Below are 20,100 nucleotides of genomic sequence, written 5' to 3'. Positions count from 1 at the left end.
CTAAGTGTTTACTTTTGTTTTGATTTAAGCTCTTCTGTTTGTTAACGTCTCATTGATCTTAAACAGTGGAGTCTAATTGGGGCAATGTACGTCACGTAGGCAAAGGTTCACTTGAATTTATAAATCTGACTTCTCTTCTGTCAGACTCCAAAATTCCTTAACCCTGACATGATCATGCATGAGGGAACAGAAGCGTTTGGCCCTGAGCACCTTTAACACGAAAACTTCCAACTTGGTATTTCCTCTGTGCTAAGGGAGATATGCGATGATATTACATGAATAATTAGCTACGAAGGAAGCTTGTGAATATCCCACTGCGTGTACCGTCGGTGTTGGAGCATATCAAAGTAAGCTATCAAAATTGGGCATTAAGAGATATTATCTATTTCTAGCTCACTCCCGAACTAGAGTGAACTGAGTCTTGTTGTCTGTTTCCGTCGTAAGTAAGCTCGTCAATTAGTTGATAAGAGATATTGTTTATCTATTCTTGACGAAATAGTTCAGTTCCGAACCAAGTTGAGAGTAAAAGTTAGCCTTGACTTTCTAGATTGCTATTCAACTTTAAAAAGAAATGATCCAAAAAACTGACATCAAGGGGTTTTGTAAGCCACAATTTGACGGCACGAGAACAGTGCAAACCTCTTTGCGTTTTGTGGATAAGAACGGTCACGCGATAGAGATAAATTACGGTTTTTTTTTTTTTTGGTCTCATGCCTAAGAAAACTTATGATTTGATGTGCTCTTAATCCATGAGTGACAGCTGAATAGAGCTCCTGGAAACTTACTGCAGATTAACTGTGATTTGTTTTTAGTAAAAACAGGTGCGTAACCGTGATTATGATTGGTGGTCAGGGGTATCTGCACAAGATAAGTGGACCTCCGAGGGATGGAAATGCAAATGTTTAGGTAGTGCATAGGGCCTTCTCACCCGCAAATCAGCGAACAATAGCTATAAGCGTATCATTTTTCAACGACTCTCTCTGCGAAGATAGATTTCAACGAAAATAATTCTTAACAACTGAATATTCGAATTAAAGTAATACGAATGATTAGAAATGTCATTATATCGGGGTTAGAGGAGTGAAATTTAGGGAGGTAATGAGTCGCTTAAATTGAGTTTAGCTAAGCGTGTAACGCTAACGTGGTAAGTTGAGATTGCGAACTCGGTTATCACCTATTGTATGACACACGAGAGAGGAAAAAAAAAACTCCCCAGTCGATTACTTGACAGTCGTTTGATTGCGTAGCATTTGTAAAGACTAATTGGCTATAAACAGATCCGGCTAAAATATCATTCGCTACCGAACTGTTTAATTGGAATTGTCCGATTTCCTGTTACAAGCACCTCGGGTTGTTATCAGCTATATCAAAGCAATAAATACGCTCGGTGTGATAAGAACCAACCCGATTCTAAATTATTCAATGTGGAACTCCGTGGCGCTAAAACCACTGAGAGGGGAGGGAACTGATCTATCCAAATAATACACAGGTTGTTTGACCTAGACTTTTTTTTGGTAAAAGTTATAATCAAAACAATTACAAAATTCTCGAACGTTATCACCGGCCCAATACGAGCACTAATAAGATACTGTACGCGTCGTGTGCGTGCGCTATCCCTGCGCATTTTGCCGAATTTGCTGGGTTTTTATTTGTTTGTTTGTTTTTTTTTTTTTATGAAAACGTACAACGTATATATTACAGACCAAATTGAACTCCACTCACTCTATTCTGTACCATTTCCATTTATAATTTATGATAGTAGAATAGTCTGGATGGCCTACTGCAAAATGATGACTACTCTCATATTTTAATAAATGTGGTGTTTTTTCCGATGTCAACCTACTCTCCGAACCACTCGAATTAAGACTTTTTGACACCACTGAAAGCAAAAACCTCGAGATGTTGTTTCGCCGGCTCCATAGCGCTCAAATTTTTTACACCAAACTACGCCAACTACACATTATGCGCTGAAGCATCATACTACAATAAGTATTCGCCCAATGAGATCTATATATATATATATATATATATATGTTCCCTATATCATAGTCAACATCATTGAATAGATAACCAGTTCTCGCATATAAACTTCTTAGGCCTACATTTGTCCTCACTAAAGCTTTTGTTTGGTATCTTGGTTCCTTAGGATGCGGTCAGTACATGACTTGTAACACTGGGAATAATGAGAGAGAGTGATTTTTGAAACATGCTAAGTCTCTGAGTAAGGCTACCGCCATCAATCACTGCAGTGCTTGCCCAATCTGTTTAAAAACTGTCTTAAAACTGTAGTGCCTAGGATTATTTCAACACAGCGTTGTAGTCCTCTATAATTCATCTTTCTAAATTCATAGTAACCTTTGCTATGCAGCATTATTTAAAATTTGAAATCATTTACAATGATGACTTCTCGATCAAATATTCTTCTCTCTGATTGCACGTGTCAACTGTCGGATCTCATAGAGGAGTTTGCTCTCCAATTCTTTGACCTCCTGTTTCCTGATCATTTCCATGTCTTTCATCTCTTCTCTCAGGATGTCAAGTTTCTCTTGTACATCCGTGTCCTTCGGTATGTTTATAGCATCTGCAGGGCGGTGGGCCTGTTGACCATGGCGCGGGCACATCTACATAAAATAGTCCAAATCGATAGCTTTATGATTGAGTAATTAATAAATTAATTACGTCCATTCTGAAATTAGTGATGATCCTTGTAATATGATTGGCTCTCATTGGTGCGATTTATTCACGAATCGCACCAGTTTTTGCTCTAACTGCATCCTTTTCCCAGCTTAGGAAGGCTTTATTAAAATACAACAACCAATCGCTTGTTTAAAGAAACCAATCAAATTGCAGGAAAATGAAAAACAACTTTTACAGTTTAGTACAAGCCAGCTTACTACTGAATCAACAAAATATTTGCAAAGACAAAATCCTGCATCTTAGTGACTGAATTTTGCACTTTCAAAATGGATGTAATTAAGTGGTATTCAAACTTCGTGTCGTGCAATTTTGGTCTGAATTCACACATATGATTTCAGACCAAATTGCACTCCACTACGTTCAATTACCATTATTAATTACGCAATGCGCAAACAATTAGGGCACCCTTTACAAAAATTCAAAACATTGCAGTGCATAGCGCAACAAGGGGGATAAAGGTGGTTATCAAAAAGGCCTCTCCGCATAAACTTCTCGAGATTTTTCGCTGATGATTATATATAGAGATAACGATTGTAATACTTTTTCACGACTATTCATGAAAAAGTGAGGATGTTTAGATGTTTAGTGGAATATCTATAGGCAGTAAACCAATAACATTCCCCAATTTCGTACACCCATACAGAAACGGAACGAAAATTAACACACCTTTGCTAGAACACGAATTCCAGCGTAACCCATTCCGATGAAGGGGAACAGTTTAGTATGACCAGGAATGAACTTTAATGATGTACGTGCCACCTCTGTGCTGTTCTTGAAAAACGTTACAGGAACTAAGTCGTTTTCAGCATCCTCAAAATTTACTTCACAGGCCATAAGATCACCGCGGTAGGCCATGGCGTCTATCGAAAAAAATGGGACGCAATGATGACTCAGTACGACCTTTGACTCTCAGTGTGATGACGAATTTCATTCTCATCTACGAGTATCTCATATTTTCTGCCTTCATCGATTTTTACAGTAATGTCATCTCACCGAATGTGGAGGTTGCCGTCAAACGGAATACCGTTTTCGGTTTGACAGGATAAGGAAATTCTCACTAATTAGAAATGCTTGAAAGGGTCGAACGACAGATTAACTTCAATTTAATTAATCGAACATTTTTCAGCTACAGCAACAACAGTAAGATCGCGAAAAAAGAGTGATATTGAACTGATTGACTCACCTTAAGATGGAGATAAGTATACAAACCCTACTTGTGATAAAAAAAGTGACATTTTCTGCGAGGCTACTTTTAAGTTTAAAAACTGAATCATTGACATATTCAGTTTAAGAGCGTCATTACCTACCAGGAACTTCTTTTCCCTGTTGCCTGCAGCTCGGTTCAAATATTCTTCCGTCATCAGCGTGATAACCGACAGTCCCTTCCTTCCACCCCGGCATGAAATGACAGTTGTAGCCCTCATACACTGCGCCTATTGCTATAATGCGTCTCTCTCCGCTCTCTTGGATTAACACCTAAAATTCAAGTTAATTTAAGCGGGAAGCTTCATTAAAGGAGCCCGTTTGGGATGTTTTGTGATCATTTTAGAGCCAGGGAGAATTGCTTGTAAAATAGTGCGAAATTGGGCCTGGAAAATGATCTAAAATTGATTTGGTGACGCTTTAATTCGCTTAATAGTTGGACTACAAAACTTGCGTAAGCCTCTCCAAAAAGCAGGTACAAAACTACCGATCACAACTCGCCTATTGGTGTTTTCCCCCGCTTCAGCCAGTTTATATGACTGTTTTTTACTTTTAGTTCTGATCGACGCCTTGTGATGATTTTCGTTGCTCTGATGATTACTCCGTGCCGTGGCGGATACTCTGGTTTTGGTTCGAAGAAACTCAATATCTCAAACTCTATAGAATGAAACTCACCGCCAAAAAATATGGCGTTCACCCGTTCGGAAAACAAGTTCTGAATACCCGGCCTTATTCAGGCATTTTCTGACATTTTCCGACAAGAAAACCCAAAGTTTTTCCGTCGTTTTCGAGTCGCCGCAATATGCCGCGTGCTCTCCGTAAAAGGGAAAACGAAATATGAGCAAGACATCTTTCCGGTATTCACCGTTTGGTAAAATTGTGGGCGAAAGGGGGATAATCAGATCAATGTGTAATTGCATAGGCAAATTATAAAGGCGGAAAAAATAAAGTTAAAAGAGCAGATAGGGCTAAGAATGAGGAAAGTTGAAAATTTTTTAGGATAACTTTTTTAAGATGATCAAACTGTGATCTAGCCCCACTCACGCGAGCTAAGTGAAAAAACAGACTTTGACTGTATTATAGAATAGTTAAACACAATGATATGCTCTTTTTTGTTGTTTCTCTTACCTCAAACCTCGGAATTTCTGGGGTAAAAAGCGCCAAGCCCCTTGCACCATGATGTGCCCAGGAATGATTCCACATTTCACAAATGTCACACGAAGAAGAACCTCCATAGGTCAGCATAGAGCCTTCGATTCCAATTCCACGCGATTCCCATTCCTTAAACAAAGTAATAAGACGCGAAAGACTCAATAAGTGCAAAATTCAGTCAGCACTTACGCACTTTGAGATGCTCGTAAATCGTAAATACAACTGTGTTTGGCTTCTTCAGTGCGGTTTTTTTTCTTTCTATTTCAAACTTTGGCTCATTTTTGTTTGTTTGTTTGTCTGTGTGTATTTGAGCAAAACAGTACGAGTACCTCTCCAAAACTACCAATTACTTCCAACCAGATATGGTTTTGTTTGCTCACACTAAAATATTTTCAGCGCCGTAAGTACTGATATTTTTTTTACTAAATTTTTACTTGAAAATTAATGACTGAATTCACCGTCTATTGCCGTATTCAATAAGCTGCAACTTACAATTGTTCCGTTCGGTACGTTTGTCTGTCCAAGGGTTGATGGTTCGAACACTCTTCGGATGATCTGACTACACATCTTTCGATTTCCGTCTGTTTCGTGTAGAACTTCATCGATCTTTCCTTCATCTAAAGATACAGCCAATTCGAAAAGTAAAGATCACTTGAAGGGTTTTGGAAGATAATTGTTGAGGTGTTCAGTGATTTTGTTTTTGCTACTATTATTGTTGCTAAATTTATGAATGTCATCTGGTGATCTTGCAATTCACGATACGAAACAAGCCAAGTGTTTTTAATTCTCGCCGACTAGAAAGCCAGCATTCCACTCTGGCCAAAGAGAGCTTAAGATAAATGTCACAAGTAGCAAGCCTCGAACGTATGCAAGCAAGTCACAATTGGTTAAATTTGGCATCTGATTGGCAGGAAAGGCACCTAGTGCGAATTTTTTTGAACCAATCACGCAGTATGGTTGCGTGAAACCAACATGTGTAATTATGGTTTTCTTCGACACTCAATTGAAATATGGACCAAAGGAATATAACCTTAAATTAGGTTGCGTGCTTCTGTATGGACTAAATTTGACATTTTAGTTATTAATCGCTCGAAATCGCCAATAGCTATGAGGTTGAACCAGCTCTTACCAGTAAGCGGAAAAGAATAGCCGTATGTTGCAAAGTACGTCCTTTGTAGTTTCTCCACAAGTTTATCTAAAGCAGCATCCTGTCCACCAAAAGAGAACATTGAATGAGCAATGGATTAAACAATATTAGGAACAACTTTAATTAAAACTGACCCATCGTTTTTTAATAAGCTGACCTATAAGAATGCAGGACTTTTCCTGTCGCCGACAAAGAAGGGGGGAGTGGGGGAGGGGGACAGCCTATGGGTTGGTTCGCCCTAAGTAAATTCGCCAATAGGTCAGTTTCGCTTAAAAATCGTTTCGCCTTCGGGTTGACTCGATTCCAAGTCATTTCGTTTAAAGTTCAGTTTCGCCAAAAAGTCGTTTCGCCTACGGGTTGGTTCGCCCCCAAGTCATTATACAGTTTTGCTTCCAGTGATGAAATAAGAAGTCTGATAAATCCTAACAATCAAAAGCGGTTCAATCTTTTCCTTTCTCCTTAGGAGACGTCAGAGAAGTGTTAACGATATAGAACAATATATTCTTTTTCCGACGCTGCAATCCAAATCTTTATTTGCCTGCACACACCAAGTTCCACTGACACTGATTTCCTTTCTTACGTCACGTTTCGCCTCAAAGTTGCTCAATAAATATTTGCAGTGTAAAGCGATGGTGTTTGTTTAAAGGGTCTTCTCCCGCTTGAATCTGCCAAGGAACCGTAAACCTCAGAATGCAGTTTATGTGATCGCATATCTTTTAGACGGATTGAAATAACAGATACGCATCAGTGAATTCCACGAGTTTTCTTTTAGTAGAAAAGCACAGGATTATTTTCATCCGCTTACATGTTTATTGATCTATCGAGCCGCCAATGTTTACAGAAGATAATTAAATTTAATCAATCAGCAAATAAACTTTGACTGCTGTCACAGTTGTGGTTTTACATTAGGTAAAGGACAATCAAAGCGATTCACAGTGTTGGGTTTGTGCCTGAACCCCAAGTTTTTTCGTTCACTTGAGAGGTAACAAAAAAAAAACGCCGTACTGAATCTCCAGATACTTGACTTGTTCCCTATTCCTCTATCAGAGCACGCCCGTGCACTCATTCCACAAACTTATTCAAAATTCCTTGGCTCCTCTTTAGACAATCCAGATAGGCATTTTCTGTCTGTCACAGACCCTTTTTTTAACCCTTTAAGTAGTCTTGACCCAAGTGATCCAAACATGGATGACCAAATCTACGGCGAGAAATACATTTTCAATTTATCTACGGAATATCGCCACAACGTTCGGCTCTTTTTCTAATTTCATTTTGAATAATTTCCAAAGTAAGTAAGATTCCTCATACCCTGCCTTCTTCTTGTACTCCAGGCATTTCGGAAGACTTCATTTTACATAGGCATCTTTGACACATTCTGAAAACAGCGATGAGGGGCATGGTGACAAGGTTAAATGGAACTGGTGCCGGATGCCGTGCGCTGTAGGTTTTGATTGTTACTGCCTTCTTAAAGGACCACTCTTGTAAGGCGTTATTCTGTCAAAAGAAGGACTAGGAAAAATTATAAAAGATATTCATATGATGGACAGGTATACGCAGATGCGCAGTCACCTTACACTTCTGGATGAAAAATAGGAGAGATCAGCTCTGAACTTGACGCAAGGAAAAAAATTGGTCCCAAGAATAGGCGCATTAACCCTTTTACCCCTAAGAGTTGCTTCTAATTTCTCTTTACAGAATTATTCTTAAATAAAATGCTAAAGTTATGCGAATAAAGAAAATGATCACCAGATTAAGAAGCTCTTGATTGTTACACAAAATGTCCTTGTCACTACCATTGGAAATGTATAGAGAACAATACGGAGAATGTGAATACTAATGTTAGGGCGTACATGAAGTACATTTCTGCAAAGTCCCGCACCTTAAAGGACTTTCAGTAAACTAGAGGAAATGCTGTCTGTGTTATTGAGACTTTTACCTGGACCTTTTGATAGGTGTTGGAGAGCAAAGCTATCATCATATTAACGAGAAGAATAACTCCCATGACCAAGAACATCAAGTAGAGAAGATTAGCCAAGATGGCAGACGGACTGCGCTCCTCGAGGGTTTCGAATGGAGTTAACGAGGTCATTCCAAGTAAAGATCTTGCTAGATGCCGCGTTATGTTCCACCAACTGTAAACACAAAAATTTCAACATTTTTAGTCTACCTTAAAGAAGTTCTCTTACGAGAGTAACAACGACTTTTTTTTTAATATGTATCTCATCTGGGAAACTCTGATCACTGTCAGTACAGTGCGAACTAACGTACCAAACATGTGTCACAGGAATTGATAATCCGGGATGTTTACACTCCACTGTATTTAATTTAGGGTAATTTATAATTTATCTATACCCATCAAACCTCTACAATAAAGTTACATACGAACTTCTTTAAATCAAATATGGCAACACCTGAAGCAATTGCAATTTATTGAACAAAATTAGCCCTTTAGACAAACATGAAAGCATCTAACTTTGTACATGCGAGGAATTGACTGACTTACCGAGAGAAATCGTAGCCACTTTCAATACAGCACAATAAGAATGGATAAAAAGATAATGATGGAAATAGTCAGTTTTGGTGCCCGAGAGAGATGGGGAGAGATAACTAGGTTTAAGTTGGTTAAGATTTTATATGAGGACATCTAGGGGTAAAATGTAAAAAAAAACTCAGTTATGGGATCTCATTAACTTCAATAAAATTGGGCATCAGGCTTAGATTGCTCACTATAATGCTTCTCCCACGCAAAATTTCTGAGATCTTTTAAGACACTTTAAGTCGCAAGATCTGATTGTTAATTTTCCCATATTGCTGCTACACATTTCCTTGTAAATTAGGTACAATAATTTGGTGTTAGATCAAAATAACAACTTTTATCTGATAATTATGAGTATTCTCATTACCTGTTTGCTGAATAATTTATGGATATTATACGGCGAAGTAACATGTTTATTTCCTATGGGTGTTAAAGGGCTAAATTCAACTGAAGAGGTTTTAACTTTACTCTCTTTTTGATCTGAATGTCGCCAAATTAGAACAACGGCCAGTCAACACAGAAGTTAATGAAAGTCAGAGTTAAAAGGTGCTTAAAGCTTCCCACAATAAACACTCTTGAATACGCAAGGTACATGGAACGAAATTGTCCAGGTCACGTGGATTTCCATCTTGGATGAGAGTAGTTGAAAACGTGGTGCGAGTTTCAGCAAGTACGCAGAGCGTAATAAAGTAAAATAGCTAGTAATTACGGCTCAGTAATAACACAGAATGGAAAATGCCTCATTTGCTTGTTGCATTTATTAGTCAAGTTTAAAACTAGCGAATAAGGTAAAAGCTACCTATTTTCTAACGAAAACTGAAACGTAAAGGTCATACTTACCGATCACTGTGAGAATTCCCTGACGAAATGTATGATGTTTCGACCATAAAAATCTTTGTTATCACCAGTGAGAATCCGAGAACAGTTGCAATAAAAAGCCAAAAGATGGTACGTAAATCTTTCAAAATAACAAACACAGCAATTTGTATGGCACCCATACTCCTATCAACCTCCATCACGTGACCAAAAGCGCGCTCCGTGAGAAACAAAGCGATTAAGCCATACAAATAACCAGTGATAGCCAAGGTCCTATTGCCTGACACTGAAGAGGATAAAACCCATGTTAACATGCGTAGAGTGGCTGTCACGATGTAGATGATCAGAATGACGACGTCACACGCATGCCAGGGGTCACTAGTAAAAAATAAAATTGCATGCCATAGTTAACTTGATAAGCATACGTTATTAATAGTAGAGAAAATTGAAGTAGTTTGTCAAGCACCTTTACCTTCTCTTTCATAAAGATAAAATAGCCTTAGCCTCTGTTTAAAATTTCCGGCTACAACTGATAATTCATAGCCATAAGCCATGTTATTTGAAATCTTGTGGTGATATTGCTAAATAAACAACTGCAAGAAAATTAGGACTCGCTATTGGTCAAGATGATGCAGCGAGTAAAGTATTTTGATTTGAGGCTACGTGGACAAGTAGGAAAGTTTATCAGCAGTGGGCCAAAACATCATGCGCATCTGGTGCGCTCCGCACGAGGAAGTATCCGAGACAAACTTATTAACCACCTTACAAATAAACTACTATTTCGAGTATTCTCATGGCTTCCTCATGTTGTTTAACACTAAGGACTAATAGAAGGAAATAATTCATAAATAAATAATCACCCACTTGCAGTAATTGACAAATTTTCTCAGCGCAATTTTCATATTAGATGAGTCTGCCTTTTGATTTGGATCAGAACATTCTTCGTACGAAGCGTTCTTGAGGCATCTGTGTCGCTTTCGTATCACTAGTTTCCTCTCTGTCTTTATGGCGCAAATGAACTGATCAGCTACCATAACAATTCTTCCCAGAAAGAAAAGCAACACAACCCACTCAACAGAGGTAAAGGCGATGGCTGACGGAGTTAGGCAGATGGCAAAGTGAAGGCCGAGTAAGGCGACTGCACTTAATGTGTCGCGGAGGAAGATGAAGTAAGGAGTTGTAAAGTAATCCACGTAAATTTCTGCGATGAAATTTAAAAATTACAAATTATTCTGTGGTAGGCTTAAATACTTTTTAAATAAGGAATGCATTCACAGACACAGAAAAGACTCCTGTGCCTCTATTCCTTTATCCTTTTCAAGCCTTAAGACTAAGATTTGAAATTTGCAGTTTAGTGGAGCAGTCAGTATACGGAAGAACTTATTTCGCTATGTCATTTCCTGAAGCCTTATAGCTTTGCACAATGCCTTGCTCTTATAGGTGTTGGACTGTTGTGGCTAACTAGCTTGAGAAACTCGCGCACACGGGAGGCACCAGCAGTCTGATCAGGAACTTCTATTCACTCTCTGCCTAATGACTCTCAATAGTGGCTTTTCATTTGAATGGCTGAGTCTCAGTGTCTCTAATTCAGCCCTAGGCACATACTCTTAGATTCCCTATCGGTAGGCATTTTTGGGCTTACGGGACAACTGACCTTGGCAGAGTAAACATATTTTAGAACACTAAGCTAAACAATTTTAAAAGGTATTGGAAATGAATCACGAAGTACCTGAAAAAAAAAATTCTTCGAGAACTAAAATCTAATCAAAACCTCCCGTTGAGAGCTCTAAGCAAGGACAAACACGACTGGCGATGACGATTATCGTACGAGAATTAAGCCTTATTACAACGGTCAAGGACACATCATTCAAAAGGTTAAAAAAAAAATGTGTGGTCTTCCATAACAAACCAAGGCCCACAAGACTCGCATTAGGGTTTCAAGATAATCTAACAGGCCTCAACAATTCCTAAGCACTTAGCCAGAACATTCCTTCTTTTCGTAGTTCCCAAACACTTCTAATTTTAGTGGTTTACAAAATAGGTACTATGCGCGCGACCATCTCGTACTTGAATTTGTTGTTGTTTTTCTTTTCATTCATTGAATTGGTATTAGTTTACGCTGTTTTTGATAAAACCGTGTACAAGGCATTTTAGAGGCATCTTTATTAGTCGTGCACAAGAAGTGGATATAGGTACTGAAAAGGTGTTATGAAATTTCTATTGCCTTATTATGGTTTAAATAAATTTCTCTTAAATTCTTACCATAGATGTCTTTTCCTTCCAAGTCTACAAGAAAAAAAAAACTCATTTAGAAGGTCTCTTAGAAACACATGAAAAACAATATGTAAATACCCCCGAAAGATTCTTAGGATGATGGAAAGAGCGCCTTTTATCTTTCCTTTCTTATGTCAACATGTTTTGATGTTAATAATCAGACGTATGGTTTTCATTCTAAATAAGTGAAACGAGTACCTATTTTGTCAAAGCTGTTCTTAAATGGTGAGGGTTTGGCGGATCTCCTGAGAAGTGTATTTCCGTTCAAAACTTTGCCAGTTAAGTTACCCATCCACTAGGTAAAATACTCTCTATCATAGGACAGGTTTATTAAATAAATTTTAGGATAATGCGTTCATAATTATTTGGAGCGGTGCAGACAAATGCTTCCATTAAAACGCCGGCATTAACTATACTGATTTTTGAAGAGAGAATGATACGAAACAGTTACCATTTTAGTTACCTTGTATAACAGCTGTTCCCAAAGTCCTTGCCGATTCAAATTCTTCAAAGTGAAGGGCATCCCGTTCTGTAATATTTTCTAGTTCATTTAGATTGGCTTGCTCTCCAAATCCAACAGCGACGAGCTGAACGTCCATTTCTCGAATTTCCTCGATTACGACCCGAACACCCTCCACATTGCTCAGGTCATTTACGAACACGATGAGGACCTGGAGAAAGAGGGGAACGTTAACTGGGCATAAAGCTCCATCAGCTCATCCACATAAGAAACCCAGAAAGGCACTTTATATGCAGGAATGCTAAGATAAATAACGGTAGTTTAGATGCAAATTCTGCATTACTTGAGGCGAATGATCCTTCAATGTTGCCTTTCCTAGTGATTACGAAAAGTGTATATGTGAAAAAGAAATTAATTCAGCTCCAGCCATCAACAACTTCAATTTTGCAATACTCTCCCTGCGTACTGCTACTTCAGTTTTACATTTAAAATATGGTTCAAATTATTCTTTCTTCAATTCATTCGTTTAATTTATTCGATTACACGCACACTCGTTCAAGGAAGGTAATGTTACGGGCTAACTTACCTTTTTGCTTTCTAAGCGAACGCGAGGGCTTTTGAATGTATCGCGAACAGCGCGTAAGTCGTCACAAAGCAGAGGACGAATTGCAGTGGGCTTTGTTAATTTATTTACTTTGTTAAATATATCTGTCTCTGTGGCGTCTTCAAATTCGAAGGTTATACTGCTAATCGGAACATGGTCGTCCTGACGTAACATTATGCAATAGTTGGTTGAGTGACAACCGTATTGATGCACTATGTAGTTAATCGACTTCTTTATTAAAGCAAACGTCTCTTCCGATGCTTGGCCAGAGAGGGATATCGCAAAACAGACCTCTGTGTCTATGAAATGTGATTGAGAAATCATGAAAAAATAATTTTGTCGCTGAAGTTTGCCTTAAATATAATTTACCACTGGTTAACACATCATCACTTAAGGTAAGGGACAAGAGCAGAGCATTTCCCTCCCCATTGGTCTCTGTTTTCTCCTCGCCCAATTTCCTCTCCTGTTCCTTTACCTTTTTGTCTGTTTAGAAGCTCACTTGACTTATCATTTCGCAAAATCACAGCTTCAAATCGGCACAATAATTTTCCAAGCCCTTCAAGCGCAAAGCAGCAATCGAAGTCATTTGTTTTTAGCGAGAAAATGCGAATAATCACTTCGCCTGTGTGTCAGTATTTGTCTCCTGTGCTATTTTGCGTTGCACTTACAAACCAGCTCAGTTATCCCAATGTTTTCCCGAGCACTCAGTCATTTGTCCTACTGTCCGAAAAGGTCAGAATCTCAGAAATTAAATACTACCACCACTATCGGTTAACTAAACGTCATCGAACATGCAAACGTACCTGTCATTTTTCGTGAGCGGATTTTTATCTGTCTAATGATGAAAAAGAACGTCAAAAGGAATGGGAAAAGGAAGAAATCAAACACAGCCCAGATGTTGAGAAGGATGTATTTCCAGAAGCGTGGATTTGTCGCAGAGCTTTTCCGCAGAGAAGCAAATGAACCGTACCATTTAGCCTCGAGTAACTTGTAAATCACTGGATGAGATATAAACTACACAAAGAAACAATCAAAGAGGGAAAAAGTTTGAAATAAGCACCGCGAGTTCTTCGAAATTACGATGGTTTTGATCATGAAATCTCTAGCCTGCGAGAAGGCCTTCATCATGAGCCGAGAGCGCTATAGGACGCAAGACGAGTCATGCCGGTTGTCTAGCACTAATAGCGAGTGCCAGACCCCTCGCAGAACCCTCACACGTTGCTCGAGAGCGTCACGATGGGGTTAACCGAGAGCCGTAAAACGGTCAAAAAGAATTAGCCGTTTGGCGTAAAATTGACAAATTTTGACCGTTACTCGAAAAAAAAAAGTTAACCGTAAAAAGAAAAAATTCCAATGACAACAATGAAGTAATATTAACCGTCAGGCGTAAAATGACCAAAATATTAACCGTTAGCCGTAAAAGCTATCACTCCACTGAGACCCCGCTCAAAGTCTCATACTTTTCCACGGGTAAAGAAACGTTCGCGGCGAAGTGCTAATCATGAGGACCTGCTCGCACGCTATGAAATCTGCGACTGCTGACATGCTTCTCTTGACCATTTGACTGTGACTTGGTCGCTAACGTTCAATTCCAGTGATCGAAGTATTTAAATAAAATTACTTCGAGTTCTGTTTGACTTCCTTTGAAGTCAGCAAATTTTTTTGTTAATGATATTTAAGTCCGCAATCAACCCTTACGTCATTCATTTCCATCTCATGGCGCACGTGAGCGAGTTCAATTTTACGTTTTGTTGTCAAAATAACAACGCGTCATTGCCAAAATGACTTTGCGCGAAAGAGAGCACGAATCGAATCGCATGATGACAGCATGCAGTAAGATTTTTACATACATCTAGCTGCGTCGCTAAATGAGTTACACTTTCCAACTATGCAATACCTTCTTCTGCTCTGTGTCGATGGCTTTTTCCATTACAGTTTCCAAGCAGCTGCTAAAAGTGCGTCTAGCGTGGTCGTCAGATTTTAACGGATGTATTAAAGCCGCCGTGAACTCATCCACTGAGTTTGCCAGTGTTTCAAACTCATTCCTCTCAGCTCCTCCACTATCGGGAATATCTGTGATTTTCTTCTTCACCTGCCGTAAAAATTTTTTGAGATCAGCATGGCTACTGGTGATTGTACACCGTATGTCCTCCTCAAAGCGTATTGATAACTCACAGCTTAGTTTAACTCGAAGCTTGTTTTAGTTCTAAATAAGGAAGTAATACCAAAATCGTTTTATCAAGTCAGTACTCGCTCTCTCTTTAGGGCTTTAATTCTAGAGGCTCCCCAAAAGCTAACAAGAGCTTTTCAGGCACTTATTCATAAAGACCTCATGCTCGGAGAAGAGGAAACATCTTACCTCAAATGCCTTGAATAAAGCGTTAGTCTTACAGCTGGATAGAATCCTTGGATTTACGTGATCTTTAATCGAGTCATAGTGTTCTCCTCTCAAGGCGTCATCAAGTTTTTTTTCAACATCTAAGAAGCAGGAATCATCATCAGACAAAGCCCTTCTTCCTCCCTTCCTACTCATTTGTTCGTCTGTCTGTCTGTCTTTCTGTCTTCTAAGTGTCTGTTTGTCTGTCTGTCTGCCTGAGTGACTGTTTGCCTGTATGTATGTCTATCTGTCTATCTCCTTGCATGACTCTCTGTCTGTCTGTCTGCCTTTCTGGCGTTGTATCTGTCTGCCTACCTGCCTATCTGTCTGTCTGTTTCCCTGTCCGTATGTCTGTCAGCCTGTCTCTCTGTCTGACTGTCTGTCTTTTTGTCTGTCTTCTTGTGTGTCTGTTAGCCTGTCCGCATGTCTGCCTGTCTCTCTGCAAGCTCTCTGTCTGTCTGTCTGCCTTTCTGACGTCGTGTCTGTCTGCCTCTCTGCCATTGCCTATCTGTCTGTCTCTCTGCCTGACTTTCGACCTGTCTGCTTGATTGCCTGTCTGTCTGTCTCTCTGCCTGATTCTCTGTCTGCCCGTCTCTCTGCTTTTCTGTCTACCTGTCTGTTTCGCTGTCTCTCTGCCTGACTGTCTGCTTCTTTGTCTGTCAATCTTTCTACCTCTCTGTCTATATAGCCGTTTGCGTGTCTGTCTGTCTGTCTGTCTGTTTGTTTTTCTGTCATCGCTCAGACGAAGGGCTAACACTTGATTGAAACGTCAGCTTTTAAACTCTTTACGGTGGCCAATTTACGTTATCAACTCAGTTGACAATACTAGATTACTCTGTCTTTCTGTCTATTTGTCTTTTGGTATTTCCGTCTTTTTGTGTGTATGCCTGGACGTCTGCTGTCTTTTTGTCTGTCTGTCTGTCTTCCTGTCTTCCTACCATATGTCTCTCTGTATCTGCCTGCTTAACAGTCTACATGACGTCTTTAATCGTAAGTGTTGCTTAGTTACCCACTGCCTCTGCTTCTCCTTCAGCGGAATGAATTCCAGGATATGCGTGATCAGGATCTTGAAGAAAATTTAAGAAAGAAATTAAGACCACTCTGATGTCTCGGAGATTAGCTTAGAGTTTTATTGATTGTCATCGAGAGTTGTCGATACCCCGTGACCACTCATGTAAACGAATAGCCTTGAAGATTGACTGTCAATTGTTTCATGCAACAAACGTTTTTCGATGAAGCCAGGCACATACCAAATTCTGCCATGAAACTTTCATGCTCAAGTGAGTGGTCCTTTGAAGAGAAAATTTCACAGATCCTAGCCATTTCCTTTTCTTCTTTTTCTGCCTTCCGTCGTTTGCAAAAGGGTAGAAAAACGTCTTCATGTAATGGGAATATGTCATTTGGACAGGCTTGCATAACGTCATCTTCTTGAACAACCACCGTTATCGTTTCTTCCCTATGTGATTTTAAAAACCAAAAAACTCTAGAGAGACTTTTTCCCGAATAAAATATTCGATCTTTTATTCTTATAGAATTAAATTAGTAGAGGCTGTGTTAAGTTTGTGCCCTGCTTTTTTTATCAGCAACGAATCAATCTTTTCTAAAAAAAATGTATATTTAATTTGGCATTTCAATTCGTGTTAAACCATGTTAAGGTTTTTTTTTAAATATATATCTGTTTATGTTACACAATGATGTTACTTAATTTTCTATTCTATTGAAATTTTCCACGACTTTACCAAATTGTTTAGAAGATAGCGATTTTTCTTTGAAAATGTAGAGGAGCATTTAGAAAAATATTTACGATGTACTTAAATATGCTTTACTTACACGTCACCTGGTGTAGCTTGCTCCATTATCACCTTTAAAAGAATGATGATTAAAATTACAAAAAAAGAAAAGAAGGTTTTGGAGTCGCAGCTATAGTCAACTTGCAAAAGTGCAATTGCGAGTCAATTATTCAAAGACATGAAAGTTGTGCATTCTGAATATCTTTTATCAAAATATGCATATTCCATTATCATACGTGTTTAATAATTTTAGACTAAAAAGTAGGATCATTAAAAGGAAGGAAGACTTGAAGAAGCATGATGACGGAAAAAGTAGTCTTTGGCTCATTCGTTTGAACGCCTTTCCATTTCTGGTGAAATAACCCAAGTCCTATCTTTGATTCAGTGTACATATGGAGAAAGTGGAATTCACTAGAATCGACTTCTCCTAAATTTAAATTTTTTGTTTTACTCGCGAAATATAAATTTTAGCTTTGGAGTTAATTAGCTTCACGACTAATTGCCACTTTGAAAAGAAATTGTTGAAAAAATTATGACTTTTTTTTTAATTCTGAGAATTCTTCTTGTGATATGCTGAATGACACCTTAAAAGTGTCTGTTGGTGAGAAAACAGGGCAGCAGAAAAATAAGAAAGAGTTGTATGAAAGTAAGGAGGGGTGTGCAAATTATGACAGAGGAAGAGGGAAAGTTAATTATTACACAACTGAATTTCAGAGAAAGGGAATCCAGCTATAAAACTGAAAAAAAATGCAATCACAACATCATTTTGCCGTTTGACACGACAGCCTTATACTTATGACTATATAAGCATACTTTAAAACTGAGTGCTTATCACTTCCTTACCACCTGCAAAGGATTTTTCAGAACTGCTGCGGCGACAATGAACGCCCAAAGTGCAAAATATAACAACAATAACTGAAACAGTTGAGTAATAAATACATGTATTGTCCATGGAATCTTAGACATATTATTGAATAAATGAAAGTAACATACTTCTTAGTGAGGTTGAGTAGCGCACCACTTGATATACTACCATCCTACAAAACTACAATACGAGTAGATTCACAGGCCGCCGTTCTTAGTAGGGGTTGATTTTCTCGTAATTGACCAATTGAATAAGTCTACATTCGCAGTTAAAATCGTAACTCTTGTTTGCAGGCAAGGAGGTTTCTGTTAACTCGAAGAGGTTGAGTAAATCCACAAGCCGATATACCAACTCAGTTCTCCAATCCTAATTTTTCTCCGTTCATAGGGGCTGCTTTTCTCGTTACTTACCATTTGAACGAGTCTACATTCGCAAGTTAAACAAGTTGAAGTGTAACCCTTGTTTTCAGCCAAAGAGGTTTCTGTTAACTTGACGAGACCGATTTTCGCAAATGCTTCCAAAAGTGCAAATGACTAATAAGTCTCGTAATTTCCACCATCGTATTATTTCTTATGCTCAATATTAAAATAAATTCACTGAGATGAGTTTAAAGTATTACTTATACTATGATATTAGCAATAAGGAGCAGAGAACTTTTTCTTACCTTAGTTCTTGCCTTTTTCCTACTTAATCTGGAAACGAATTTGTGAACTCCTCTACAACAGTTTAGCTGATATTCGTAGGATCTGACAGTTCATATACAGCTGCCTGAATATCATTGAGCGAGATATTGATGATATTCCAGCAGGAGAGAATATTTTAACACATCAATAATTGCAAAAAAGCAGACTGAATTTAGAGAGCCATATGTTTTTGCATAAACATACTTAATATTTTTTCATAACAAAGGGTAGTTACGAATGTTATAAAAATTTTGATAAGCAAAAAAGTCAATTTTCACTCCTAGTGGAGTTTTGGACCGTAATTTAGACAACCTTGCAACGAAATAACATGCACACGAACTCTTTAACTCTGATGTATTGTTATTGTTGCTTTTATTATAATATTTGCATTTCTTTCGCATATTTACCGGCTGAAAGACTAAATATTAACCTACAAGCCCAATGAAATTCCACAGTATACGTTGTTTACTACATCTATCACTTTTGAAGCGACCATTTCAATAAAGCACTCAAGTAGGCCATACTCGTGGTTAGCTCTCGCTGCAAAGCAAGTAGCAGAAACGTATTCACATTTTACATCATTTTTAATGGTTATGATAACAGTAATAGTTCTCAGAATAGTCTAAGTGGCCCGTTCAATATTCAAGTTATTGTTTTCCTTTCTCGATTTCCGCAATTTATCAAGCGATGTACACCTAGTCTCTCTCAAAATACTGCCATAAGGATTGTCAGATAATATGTTAAGGCTAGTTGGGAAATGAAAAAAAAATTTTTTTTGATTATGACCACTGCTGTCGCAGTGAATCAGCAAGCAAACAAACATTTAATGGAGAATTCTTATAATTTTACTTCCCTTGTCAGCATTCACAATAAATTTGAAATCTAAGTAAAACCGCGAACTTTTTTTGGAATAATTTCCGCATTGAAACTTTTGCATCGACAAATCCCAAAAACACAACTGAAATACGAAAGCCTTTTTTACTACATTTTTAAAAAGCCAAAAGTCTTCAAGAATTTTATACCATAAACTTACATCTGATAAAGGCTAACGACCAATATCATGTCAAGAGAAGTGACACAAAGTTATCGGTTCCACGACCGATGTAAACGTTGATTGGAGGAAAGTGTATCAAACATCTGCCGTGTGCACAAGGAACTCTAAACTAATAGATTTCAATTCAGATTTTTCCAAAGACTGATAGCAACAAATAGCTATTCACAAAAAATAAGAATTAGACAGGACGGAAAATGTACCTTTTTTCCATGACGAAAAAGAAAATCTTATGCACTTATTCTGGCAATGCAAAAGAACAAAAATGCTTCAGCAGAATCTTGGGACATGGCTTCAGTCGTGTCATATTCTCCCAACAGACAACCAACCACACATGGAAACCGCTTTGGGTCCTAAGCCTGACAGCCGCAATTTCAAACTCCATATAGATTTTTGCTGCATAATGGCAAAACACGATATTTGAATATGTCGATCGAAATAACTT

The 20,100-nt window shown here is 38.3% G+C and overlaps 1 protein-coding gene and 1 long non-coding RNA gene across 2 annotated transcripts; one reads left to right on the top strand and one right to left on the bottom strand.

The window, feature by feature from the left end:
• The first annotated feature begins 90 nt into the window (after positions 1–90).
• On the top strand, positions 91–8,291 carry LOC149050007 (uncharacterized). The gene is made up of 3 exons (XR_016183703.1): positions 91–347; positions 7,531–7,639; positions 8,152–8,291. It is a non-coding gene; the product is annotated as an uncharacterized LOC149050007 (long non-coding RNA).
• On the bottom strand, positions 1,164–18,689 carry LOC113672957 (uncharacterized). Its single transcript, XM_027189299.2, has 21 exons — positions 18,586–18,689; positions 17,097–17,128; positions 16,517–16,722; positions 16,276–16,332; positions 15,249–15,367; positions 14,787–14,981; positions 13,693–13,903; positions 12,872–13,188; positions 12,289–12,496; positions 11,814–11,837; positions 10,416–10,752; positions 9,576–9,929; positions 8,703–8,720; positions 8,136–8,331; positions 7,508–7,693; positions 6,182–6,260; positions 5,545–5,669; positions 5,029–5,181; positions 4,005–4,173; positions 3,364–3,557; positions 1,164–2,621 (listed from the first exon to the last, which is right to left on the bottom strand). Exons 2-21 carry the CDS (start codon positions 17,120–17,122, stop codon positions 2,412–2,414), a joined length of 3,384 nt encoding a protein of 1,127 aa, XP_027045100.2. The 5' UTR covers positions 17,123–17,128; positions 18,586–18,689; the 3' UTR covers positions 1,164–2,411.
• Positions 18,690–20,100: the final 1,411 nt, after the last annotated feature.

Source organism: Pocillopora damicornis, chromosome 2 (genome assembly GCF_964200805.1).
Source record: "Pocillopora damicornis chromosome 2, jaPocDami1.2, whole genome shotgun sequence".
Classification (NCBI taxonomy): domain Eukaryota; kingdom Metazoa; phylum Cnidaria; class Anthozoa; order Scleractinia; family Pocilloporidae; genus Pocillopora; species Pocillopora damicornis.
The sequence above is the reverse complement of the archived record's forward strand: the minus strand, read 5'-3'. Positions and strand labels throughout refer to the sequence as shown.